The sequence below is a fragment of the Schistocerca serialis genome, chromosome 9, assembly GCF_023864345.2.
Source record: "Schistocerca serialis cubense isolate TAMUIC-IGC-003099 chromosome 9, iqSchSeri2.2, whole genome shotgun sequence".
Lineage (NCBI taxonomy): Eukaryota > Metazoa > Arthropoda > Insecta > Orthoptera > Acrididae > Schistocerca > Schistocerca serialis.
Genome location: NC_064646.1, coordinates 250,623,722 through 250,637,061, shown reverse-complemented (window position 1 = coordinate 250,637,061; position 13,340 = coordinate 250,623,722). Strand labels below are relative to the sequence as shown.

Genomic DNA, 13,340 nt, shown 5'->3' with positions numbered 1-13,340 from the left:
GTTCGTTGTTGGACGTGATTGGACGTGCGTAATTCCGTCATAATCCACTTATATGTGACGCCAAGCTGCGTAAAGTTGACTAAATGTGAGGGCTTAGTAAATGCTGACTTCTTACCGATAGTGATTATTGCTTTTAGGTTTGATATTTATTGAGGTCACAAACTTAGTTTTTAACATTATTTTATGAAAAATCTCAACCGCTTCTTCTTTATTTTCCTCGTTTTTAAATGTCGTTTGGAATGAGACCTGGTTGCTTATTCAGGTCTCCGTGGTTGGACCAGTGTGTTCGGCTTTCCGTGCATGTTGCTCTCCTGGTAGATCCTGGGGTGCCTGACCTCGTGGCCACACACGCCATGACAGTCCTGCCGGAACGGGTCCTCGCTTCCGGAACATGGCTCTTTCAAGGAACGCAGGTCGTTCCGAATGGGCGCCGCTTCTGGGATATTCTTAATGCAATTTGAGAAAGGAGGAAAGAAATTAAAACAACTCAAAAATAAAAAAGTCACCACAAAATGATCACAGTTCTATTCCCTGTCCCATATCCCCTGCCGTTTCAAATGCTTTTGGTCCATTGCTCTTGTAAGGTGCATCACACGCGCATCGACCAGTGTGCATTCTACAAAGCACTGCAGATAAAGCGTCATCGTTTTCTTATAATACTTTTCGCTAGAAATTGTTTCACATAGCGCACACCACAATCCGAGGTTACTTCAGTCCCGTTGAAAACCTACCAGAGCAGTCCCCATTGGCTGTTGACGTTTCTAGCCGGTACTTGTGAATGACATCTAATTTAATGGGATTACAGCTAAACCAACTAGGAAATAGTCAATGGTCCTTCAAGTCTTGTCAAAAGCTTTTCCGATTTTTTTGTCCACTTGTTGTTAACGCTAGATAGATTAAAATAGCCTACATGAGTGGCAATACACAGAAGAAAATTCTTAAATTGACTCGCGACAGCTGTGCTTTCTTTCCTTCATGCGGGGAATGTGCGGTACTGGCAAGCGAGGCATCACCTCAGCCTTGCAAGAATCCAAATTTTGACAAGGAATAGTTAAAAGCGAAGAAACAGTGTGAGACCTTAAACATCTCATCTCAGGGGATATTTAGTACATGTCCGGAGTTAGTTTTTGGCATGTGGGTACTGTGTGACGTTAATTAACAGCGAACTAAAAATGAGATTGGAAGCAGGTTAAGATATGACAAGATGGACCATTACCTACTAGCAAAAATTACAAATCACAACTTGTTTCTCTATGTAATGACGCGGATACGGGTCTGAGGCTCCTCGTGTCTTTCACCGATTTCTGTGTTGTGGCTTCATTCAGCGTTATGTCTGATGTTGGGGTAACTGCCTGAGCGCTGGCCACACAAGAAAATCATACAATACTAGATAAACAATAGTCGCAAATCATTTACAAAAGTTCACTAATATGGTGTGTGACAAACTGAAGTGTTCTGCCATTCGGATGAATAATAGTGCCGGCCGGAGTGGCCGTGCGGTTCTGGTTCAATGGCTCTGAGCACTAGGGGACGCAACTTCTGAGGTCATTAGCCCCCTAGGACTTAGAACTAGTTAAACCTAACTAACCTAAGGACATCACACACATCCATGCCCGAGGCAGGATTTGAACCTGCGACCGTAGCGGTCTCGCGGGTCCAGACTGCAGCGCCTAGAACAGCATAGCCACTTCGAACGCTACGGTCGCAAGTTCGAATCCTGCCTTGGGCATGGATGTGTGTGATGTCCTTAGATTACTTAGATTTAATTAGTTCTACGTTCTAGGTGTCTGATGACCTCAGAAGTTAAGTCCCATAGTGCTCAGAGCCGTTTGAACCATTTTTGAATTAATAGTAAACATATTTTCGATAGAGCCCACACAAATACTCTCCTAACGAATACATAGACTTGATCCCCATCTGAGACACACGTTCAAATCGTGAAAGTTTCAGCACCTTTGCGATGCAAATTGAGAAAATAACTATGCTTGAGACATAAGCTCGCGGTGAACGATCGATAAAATCGCAATGCGATTGTCTGTTTCTACACATAGCCAAACGACATCTTACCACGAAACCGTACAGCAAACAGCAACCTCGCCAGCAGACGGAAAACAGAACTCCAAGAACGCCAGGACACAAACTGCTTATTCAGTGCTTATTCAGACTCGCGACCCAACATTCCAAGCTAAGCGGCTCATGACGTGATACGTCAGCTAAGGCGGAACTAAAAGAATACTTCTTGAGCATCTCACAGACTGGCGCATAATTGACTTGCATTTTTTACTATCGGCAAACTAGGTACAGAATTGCATCTTTGTAGTACAACTATGATGACTAATACGCGAAAGTATTGATTAGTGAAAGAAATATATATAAAAGGTGGTCCATCCATAGTGACCGGGCCAAATATCTCACGAAACAAGCATCAAACGAAAAAACTACAAAGAACGAATCTCGTCTAGCTTGAAGGGGGAAACCAGATGGCGCTATGGTTGGCCCTATAGATGGCGCTGCCATAGGTCAAACGGATATCAACTGCGTATTTTTAAATAGGAACCCCCGATTTTTATTACATATTTGTGTAGTACGAAAAGAAATATGAATGTTTTAGTTGAACCACTTATTTCGCTTTGTGATAGATGGCGCTGTAATAGTCGCAAACATATAAGTACGTGGTATTACGTAACATTCCGCCAGTGCGGACGGTATTTTCTTCGTGATACATTACCCGTGTAAAAATGGACCGTTTGCCAACTGCGGAAAAGGTCGATATCGTGTTGATGTAGGGCTATTGTGATCAAAATGCCCAACGGGCGCGTGCTATGTATGCTGCTCGGTATCCTGGACGACATCACCCAAGTGTCCGGACCGTCCGCCGAATAGTTACATTATTTAAGGAAACAGGAAGTGTTCAGCCACATGTGAAACGTCAACCACGACCTGCAACAAATGATGATGCCGAAGTAGGTGTTGTAGCTGCTGTAGCGGCTAATCCGCACATCAGTAGCCGACAAATTCTGCGAGAATCGTGAATCTCAAAAACGTCGATGTTGACAATGATACATCAACATTGACTGCACCCGTACCATATTTATAAGCACCATGAATTGCATGGCGACGACTTTGAACGTCGTGTACAGTTCTGCCACTGGGCACACGAGAAATTACGGAACGATGTCAGATTTTTTGCACGCGTTCTATTTAGCGACGAAGCGTCATTCACCAACAGCGGTAACGTAAACCGGCATAATAAGCCCTATTGGGCGACGGAAAATCCACGATGGCTGCGAGAAGTGGAATATCAGCGACCTTGGCTGGTTTATGTATGGCGCGGCGTTATGGGATGAAGGATAATTGGCCCCCATTTTATCGATGGCAATCTACATGGTGCAATGTATGCTGATTTCCTACGTAATGTTCTACCGATGTTACTACAAGATGTTTCACTTCATGACAGAATGGCGGTGTACATCCAACATGATGGATGTCCGGCACATAGCTCGCGTGCGGTTGAAGCCTTATTAAATAGCATATTTCATGACAGATGGATTGGTCGTCGAAACACCATACCATGGCCCGCACGTTCACCGGATCTCATCCCCGGATTTCCTTCTGTGGGGAAAATTGAAGGATATTTGCTATTGTTATCCACCGGTAACGCCTGACAACATGCGTCTGCGCATTGTGAATACATGTGCGAACATTACGGAGTGCCAACTACTCGCTGTTGAGAGGAATGTCGTTACACGTATTGCCAAATGCATTGAGGTTGACGGACATCATTTTGAGCATTTGTTGCATCAATGTGGTATTTACAGGTACTCACGCCGTAACAGCATGCGTTCTCAGAAATGATAAGTTCATAAAGGTACATGTATCACACTGGAACAACCGAAGTAAAATGTTCAAAAGTACCTACGTTCTGCATTTTAAATTAAAAAACCTAGTTGTTACCAACTGTTCGTCTAAAATTGTGAGCCATATGTTTGTGACTATTACAGCGCCATCTATCACAAAGCGAAAAAATTGGTCCAGTTAAAACATTCATATTTCTTTACGTAATACATGAATGTGTAATAAAAAATGGGGGTTCCTATTTTAAAAACCGCAGTTGATATCCATTTGAGCAATGGCAGCGCCATCTAGCGGGCCAACCATAGCGCCATCTGGTTTCCCCCTTCAAGCTAGACAGGTTTCGTTCTTTGTATTTTATTCGTTTGACGCTTGTTTCGTGAGATATTTGGCCCGGTCACGATCAAGAAAAGAACTGACGTTCGAGGTCTATCAACACAAAATCTGATAGAACTGATGAAATATTAAATTTGACAAAGATTATTAAAATGGTAATGCAGGTAAGATACTGTGAGCAGTATTACTGTAACGAAAGTAGATGGAAAGACAACGTTTACAGTAGTACGTATTTATATACCGACTTGCACCGCAGATCCAAAAGGGATTGAAAGAATCTAAGACGAGGGAAAAGACGTTATTCAGATTGTTAAGTGGATGAAAACTCTCGGCAGGGTCTGGAATTCTATACCAACGAAAGGCGAGAACGCAAAATTAGTAGGAGAAAAAGGATTTGTGGAAAGAATGAAAAGGGAAATCACACAATTTTGAATACAGTGGGGTTTAATCATGACTCACACATGGGTTAAGAACCTTTCAAGAACGTTGTTCACGTGGAAGAGACCTGCAGACACCGGTATATTTCCAATAGATAACATAGTTATAGAACCGGAATTTAAATTGCGAAATGTTTATAGGGTCAGTTGGGAATCTGACCATAATTATTTGCTTATTACTTGCAGATTAAACCTGAAGAAACCACTAAAAGTTTGGCAATGAAGCATATTGGACCTTTATAAATTTACGAATGCCAAGGTTTTTGAGATTGTCAAAGATGGCATCAGGCACGAGAACGCATGCTGCATAAGATGAACGGGTACCTTTGAGACCTGAAATAGTGAAGGCAACAGAGCATCAAATAGCCAAAAAGTTAGGGCTCAATAGAGGTCCCTGGAATAACACATGAGTTATTCAGTCCAGCTGTCGAAAGAAGAATACATAAAAATTCAGCAAATGAAGCAGAGTGCAGGAAATACAGACGTCTAAATGCTGAGATTACCTGGAAATACAAAACGGTAGAACCAATAACTGCTAAATGAGAATTAAAACCTCCTGGCAGATTAAAACTTGTGTGATGGACCGAGACTCGAATTCGGGAGCTTTGTCCTTCGCAGTCACGTGCTCTTCCAACTAAACTACCCAAGCACAAATTGCGACTCGTCCCAATAATTCTAATTCTGCCGGTACCTCTTCTCCTACCTTCCGTAATTGGGTAGTACAGCTGGTAGAGCACGTGCCCGTGAATTGCAAAGTTCTTCAGTTCGAATCTCGGTTCGGCACAGGAACCAGCGCAAACGTCGCTGCAGAGCGAAAATATCATTTTAGATGAGATTTGCTGATCCTTAGATGCCTGCGTGAGTAAATGAAAGATAGATGCTCCCTAAAGGAAAATTAAAGAGAATAGTAAAGAAAGAGAAGCACGGGTTTATTAAGGACTGAGATTGCAAGCCCATATTAAACAAGAAAGGGAAGGACAACATAGAGGATCTAAGTAACAGAAGCAAACTTGAAGTTATTTTTGTAGATAGAGACGAGGAAGTAGCTAAAGAAGAGAGTTGAGATGTGATAGAAAAAGAAGCTTTGAATACAGCACTGAAAGATCTGTGTCAAAACAATGCACCTGGAATAGACGACCTACCTTTAAATTCTTTGATGCGCCACTCCTGGGAGAACTATTATAGTTGATATTCAAGACTTTTCACAGGCGAAATACCTTCAAAATTCAAGAGGAATGTATTAATTTCGATTCTTTAGAAGACAGACGCTAGCAGGTGTTCATACTACCAAACCTGAATTCTAATAGGCCATCGCTGCTAAGTACTGAAAGGATGCATTTACACGAGACCAAAAAAACTGGAAGAAATCGATTTCGATGAAGATTAGTTTGGGTTCCGGAGAAATGTAAGAACATTTGAGGTAATACTGACCGGACGAATTTTATTACATTTACAACTTTTGTAGATGTAGGAAAAGCTTTTAACATTGTTGACTGGAAACGAATGTTCGGAATTCTTATGGGATAAAACACAGGGAGCGAAAGGTAATGCATAATCCGTCTGCAGTTATGGGAGTCGAATGGCAGAAGTTAAGCGGTAGTTCATGAGGAAGTGAGACATTGTTGTAGTACCTCCATGATGTTATTCAGTTGATCAAACAATAAAGAAAACAAATGTGGAAAGTTAATCAATGTTTAGGAACAAAAAATAAAAGCTTTGAGGTATGAAGGTGGCGCACTGTATTTCTGCCGTAGACAGCAAAGGATTTGAAAGATTAGTTGAACGCAACATATCGTATCTTTCAAAAGTAAAACTAGCGTAAGGGATTCTAATCGATTTCATCAGACGATACTGACGTAACTGGATTGGGAAACGAGTGAATGAGTCAATGAGTTTTGTTACTTTGCCAGCAAATAAGTGGTGACGGCCTACACAGAATGGGAAATGTACAATGTATACAGGCAGTAGCATGTCACACATTTCGAAAAAAAAAGAAATTTTTTAACATCGAAAGTAAATCTACACGAACGGAAAAAGGTCTCAACACCACGAAGGAGTCGTGCAAGACAAACGAAAACTGTAGTCGGGTTTCCACATCTGAAGATAACGCCAGCTCAGATTTCGCTGCAGTCGCCTAATAGTGGCGCTAATAGAACCACTATGAGGATGCAGACCAGCTTTGTTTAAATACGTACTGAATCGGTCGTTAGCGTCAGTTACGTCTGAGATTGTACATAGGACATACGGCGTTCGTGTTAGCCAAGATGCTTTTAAGACGATGAAAACGACGAAGACACATTGTGTTCACCTCGCTGAGTTTGAAAGAGGTCATGTAACGATGCTCCTGGAAGCTGAACGTTCATTGAGGGGTATTGATGAAAGACTTGGGAGGAATGCATCTGCTGTCAGTGGTGGGCACGGGAAGGTACGGTCGCAAGAAGACTCTGCTCCGGACGGGCATGTGACACAACCGAGAGACAAAACCATCTTCTTCGGCGTATGGTTCTTGCGCATCGTACAGAATCTACAGCAGAAGTCTGAACAGCGGTTGGCACCGCAGTGACACAAAGAACCGTTACAAATCTGTTACTTCACTGACAGCTCCGAGACAAGAGCCCTGTGGCGTGCATTACACTGAAAAATGGTTCAAATGGCTCTGAGGACAACTTCTTAGGTCATCAGTCCTCTAGAACTCAGAACTAATTAAACCTAACTAACCTAGGGACATCACACACATCCATGCCCGAGGCACGATTCGAAACTGCGGTGCCGGCCGGAGTGGCCGAGCAGTTCTGGGCGCTACAGTCTGGAACCGCGCGACCACTACGCGCGACCACTACGGTTCCAAACTGTAGTGCCTAGAACCGCTCGGCCACCATTACACTGACACCAAGCCATTTGCGACTTCAATTTTGTCAAGCGAGTGCGCATTGTAGGCTAGGGTGGAGGTCTGTTGTGTTTTCTTATGAGAACTAGTTCTGATTCGGTGCCATTGTTGGTTGTAATAGGGCTCAGTGAGCGCATTCTACAAACCTGTCTGCGGTCTAGACACATTAGACCTACGTCTGGAGTTATGGTCACGGGTGCGATTTACTTTTACAGCAGGAGCACTCTAATGGTTCGGTGATTCGACGTGTTGTGTTACCATTCAGAACAGCTTTTCAGGGTGTGTTTTCCAACAGGATAATGCATCGCCGTTATACCGCAATTGTAACCCAACATGCCCTACAGAGCGTTGACATATGTCTGCTTGACCACCAGATCTGTCTACAATCGAGCACATATTAGACATCACAGGACGACAACTCCAGCGTCATCCGCGACCAAGTGGAACAGGAATGATCTGGCAGTTACATAAATTAATACACATACTGGATGTGGAGTGTATGGCCAGTAACGGCTAAACATGCTAGTTTTTACGACAAAGCCTATTAGCGGCACATCATGGTCGGCATGTAAAACGCGATAAGACTTCTCAAGAAGACCCACTTATACGTGTTGAAACCTAGGTCAAGAACTTATGACTATTGCCTTCCGCAACCGTTTACTGTTTATATTCCATATAATGTCATTTGTATTTGCTTTCAGCTTAAACCACACCTCTGATGTAATAATCGGACCCTCTTCTCTTCTTCTGAGATCCTTTTCCTGTGCTTACTATGCATAAATGGGCTCACTTTGACCTTGGACGCGTTCGTTTCTGTCACGCGGCAAATCTTGAGATTACTTTCTTCGGACATCAGTTTTGAGAATCAGCAACGGCGTCTGGCCACCGCCGAGCTGCGTCATGAAAGCCTTCACGACGGCCAGTATAAAAGAAGCCCCGTTCTGCGGTGGAGCTCATCCAAGTGCTCAGCGAACACTCGCCCACACGGCGTGCCACCTCGCGCAGATCATGAGCGCCGCAACGGTATGTTTTTTTCTCTCTTGACAGTCGTTGTTGCGTAAAAGTGGTACCCCGCGCAGCTGAAGACTATCCATGCTGCAGCCCGTGCCACAAAGCACGGCACATACATTTACTTTGTCTATTTATTCTGTAGAAATTTTCAGTGGACAGTTGAAACGAAATAAGCCAGCATTCAGCACTCAAAACCGCATTCACTCGTGTAATTTTCCCGGTGGCGCCTGGTCAAAAGGTTAGTATTTATGTTCGCAAAATCACCAAGATTCTTAACACAACTGTTAGCGAAATTCTTGCAGCTTGAATATATATTATAGCACATTTTCGTTAGTACTGAGCGCAGGCGAAAACGAAAATGAAAGTGTAACTATTCGGAACTTTTATTTTAATGCATGTTTGGGATAGCATTGTACCTCAATTAAATATGAGTAATATTTTGCCTCTTTATTAAAATCTTTTGGTATCTTCAGTTTGCCTAACAAACATGTTCCTTTATGGTTACATTTGTATGTCTTGAAACAGAAATACCGTTTCTTGAATCGACGTGAACTGAGAATTCGGGTTCGCTTTATGAAAATATGCTTGTTGATAGCTGTGTTAATAAATCATATTGATTACCATAACGATTTCAATCATTTTCATAAATTGAAGCCACCAATTTATTAAATTTAAAATTGAGTAATCATTACTATAATTAAATAACATATCTTAAAGTTTTAAACATGATGGTTTCTCAGCAACCGTGTATTACTTCCATCACAGGATTATAGAACCAGCCGGTTGCAAATAACTATTTGGCACAATGACCTAGGTTTCGACACGTACTAAGGCTGTCTTCATTACAATGAAATTTTGAAGAATCTTTAAAATAATACATAGAAGACACCCTTAGTAAGCGTCGAAACCGAGGCCAATTTACCAAACAGTTATTTGCGACCGGCTGGCTGTTTAGTCCCATGCTGAAAAATATCGCAAGTGGCGTGTATGAAGGACTGCATTCGAAAATTGTTATGAAATGCTTTCTTTCTGGATTAGATATCACAAAAGTTCCCCTTCTAGTGTTCTCACCACAGGTTCAACCGAGAGATCTGCAGATCCGAAACACGATCTTGATAGCACACGTCTATGTAACAAATTTATGTCCCCTCCTAAGAAAGATGTTTAAGACTCTATGCCGAACCTGGGACCATGCATTTCACGGACATTTGCCCTAGCTTCTCAGTTATCTTTGTTTTCCTTTTTAACTTTATTTCCGAAAAATTTACGCTGTGTGACGGTGGAACTTTTCCTTTCAATCAATAGTTTGTTAGCCTTTAGAAGTAAAAGCTATAATGGTAACTGAATATTGTAACATATGTATAAATCCCATATACAAATTGTCTTTCAAAATCGTAAACCTAACATATCTTTTGCCGAAGATGAAACTCTCTAACATTAGTAACCAGTTGGAAAGTCGTTTCCTTCAGAATTTTTGGATTACCACTGATGCAATTATGTCTACATTCGTGATGCTACACAACTATGTTTACATGTTATTTGTATTTTGCTCCCGATATCGAATTTGTTAGTATTGTCCACCTCTTTTTACTTACTTATTTCTTTCTGGGTGGTCTTGAAAACTTTTGAGTGCTGTTTCATTATGTGTTATTACATAGAATATCTAACTATACCCCCCATGAACCATGGACCTTGCCGTTGGTGGGGAGGCTTGCGTGCCTCAGCGATACAGATAGCCGTACCGTAGGTGCAACCACAACGGAGGGGTATCTGTTGAGAGGCCAGACAAACGTGTGGTTCCTGAAGAGGGGCAGCAGCCTTTTCAGTAGTTGCAAGGGCAACAGTCTGGATGATTGACTGATCTGGCCTTGTAACAATAACCAAAACGGCCTTGCTGTGCTGGTACTGCGAACGGCTGAAAGCAAGGGGAAACTACAGCCGTAATTTTTCCCGAGGGCATGCAGCTTTACTGTATGATTACGTGATGATGGCGTCCTCTTGGGTAAAATATTCCGGAGGTAAAATAGTCCCCCATTCGGATCTCCGGGCGGGGACTACTCAAGAGGACGTCGTTATCAGGAGAAAGAAAACTGGCGTTCTACGGATCGGAGCGTGGAATGTCAGATCCCTTAATCGGGCAGGTAGGTTAGAAAATTTAAAAAGGGAAATGGATAGGTTGAAGTTAGATATAGTGGGAATTAGTGAAGTTCGGTGGCAGGAGGAACAAGACTTCTGGTCAGGTGACTACAGGGTTATAAACACAAAATCAAATAGGGGTAATGCAGGAGTAGGTTTAATAATGAATAGGAAAATAGGAATGCGGGTAAGCTACTACAAACAGCATAGTGAACGCATTATTGTGGCCAAGATAGATACGAAGCCCACACCTACTACAGTAGTACAAGTTTATATGCCAACTAGCTCTGCAGATGACGAAGAAATTGAAGAAATGTATGATGAAATAAAAGAAATTATTCAGATTGTGAAGGGAGACGAAAATTTAATAGTCATGGGTGACTGGAATTCGAGTGTAGGAAAAGGGAGAGAAGGAAACATAGTAGGTGAATATGGATTGGGGGACAGAAATGAAAGAGGAAGCCGCCTGGTAGAATTTTGCACAGAGCACAACATAATCATAACTAACACTTGGTTTAAGAATCATGAAAGAAGGTTGTATACATGGAAGAACCCTGGAGATACTAAAAGGTATCAGATAGATTATATAATGGTAAGACAGAGATTTAGGAACCAGGTTTTAAATTGTAAGACATTTCCAGGGGCAGATGTGGACTCTGACCACAATCTATTGGTTATGACCTGTAGATTAAAACTGAAGAAACTGCAAAAAGGTGGGAATTTAAGGAGATGGGACCTGGATAAACTAAAAGAACCAGAGGTTGTACAGAGATTCAGGGAGAGCATAAGGGAGCAATTGACAGGAATGGGGGAAATAAATACAGTAGAAGAAGAATGGGTAGCTTTGAGGGATGAAGTAGTGAAGGCAGCAGAGGATCAAGTAGGTAAAAAGACGAGGGCTAGTAGAAATCCTTGGGTAACAGAAGAAATATTGAATTTAATTGATGAAAGGAGAAAATATAAAAATGCAGTAAGTGAAACAGGCAAAAAGGAATACAAACGTCTCAAAAATGATATCGACAGGAAGTGCAAAATGGCTAAGCAGGGATGGCTAGAGGACAAATGTAAGGATGTAGAGGCCTATCTCACTAGGGGTAAGATAGATACCGCCTACAGGAAAATTAAAGAGACCTTTGGAGATAAGAGAACGACTTGTATGAATATCAAGAGCTCAGATGGAAACCCAGTTCTAAGCAAAGAAGGGAAAGCAGAAAGGTGGAAGGAGTATATAGAGGGTCTATACAAGGGCGATGTACTTGAGGACAATATTATGGAAATGGAAGAGGATGTAGATGAAGATGAAATGGGAGATACGATACTGCGTGAAGAGTTTGACAGAGCACTGAAAGACCTGAGTCGAAACAAGGCCCCCGGAGTAGACAATATTCCATTGGAACTACTGACGGCCGTGGGAGAGCCAGTCCTGACAAAACTCTACCATCTGGTGAGCAAGATGTATGAAACAGGTGAAATACCCTCAGACTTCAAGAAGAATATAATAATTCCAATCCCAAAGAAAGCAGGTGTTGACAGATGTGAAAATTACCGAACTATCAGCTTAATATGTCACAGCTGCAAAATACTAACACGAATTCTTTACAGACGAATGGAAAAACTAGTAGAAGCCAACCTCGGGGAAGATCAGTTTGGATTCCGTAGAAACACCGGAACACGTGAGGCAATACTGACCTTACGACTTATCTTAGAGGAAAGATTAAGGAAAGGCAAACCTACGTTTCTAGCATTTGTAGACTTAGAGAAAGCTTTTGACAATGTTGACTGGAATACTCTCTTTCAAATTCTAAAGGTGGCAGGGGTAAAATACAGGGAGCGAAAGGCTATTTACAATTTGTACAGAAACCAGATGGCAGTTATAAGAGTTGAGGGACATGAAAGGGAAGCAGTGGTTGGGAAGGGAGTAAGACAGGGTTGTAGCCTCTCCCCGATGTTGTTCAATCTGTATATTGAGCAAGCAGTAAAGGAAACAAAAGAAAAATTCGGAGTAGGTATTAAAATTCATGGAGAAGAAATAAAAACTTTGAGGTTCGCCGATGACATTGTAATTCTGTCAGAGACAGTTAAGGACTTGGAAGAGCAGTTGAATGGAATGGACAGTGTCTTGAAAGGAGGATATAAGATGAACATCAACAAAAGCAAAACAAGGATAATGGAATGTAGTCTAATTAAGTCGGGTGATGCTGAGGGAATTAGATTAGGAAATGAGGCACTTAAAGTAGTAAAGGAGTTTTGCTATTTGGGGAGCAAAATAACTGATGATGGTCGAAGTAGAGAGGATATAAAATGTAGGCTGGCAATGGCAAGGAAAGCGTTTCTGAAGAAGAGAAATTTGTTAACATCCAGTATTGATTTAAGTGTCAGGAAGTCCTTTCTGAAAGTATTTGTATGGAGTGTAGCCATGTATGGAAGTGAAACATGGACGATAAATAGTTTGGACAAGAAGAGAATAGAAGCTTTCGAAATGTGGTGCTACAGAAGAATGCTGAAGATTAGATGGGTAGATCACATAACTAATGAGGAAGTATTGAATAGGATTGGGGAGAAGAGAAGTTTGTGGCACAACTTGACCAGAAGAAGGGACCGGTTGGTAGGACATGTTCTGAGGCATAAAGGGATCACCAATTTAGTATTGGAGGGCAGCGTGGAGGGTAAAAATCGTAGAG

The 13,340-nt window shown here is 41.9% G+C and overlaps 1 protein-coding gene across 1 annotated transcript in view; it reads left to right on the top strand.

Moving 5' to 3' along the window:
- Positions 1-8,412: 8,412 nt before the first annotated feature.
- Positions 8,413-13,340, top strand: part of LOC126419519 (uncharacterized) — a 45,746-nt gene continuing 40,818 nt past the window's right edge. The window contains exon 1 of the mRNA XM_050086709.1: positions 8,413-8,535. Within this exon, the coding sequence (XP_049942666.1) occupies positions 8,413-8,535 (123 nt within the window). The remainder of the gene's footprint in view (positions 8,536-13,340) is intronic.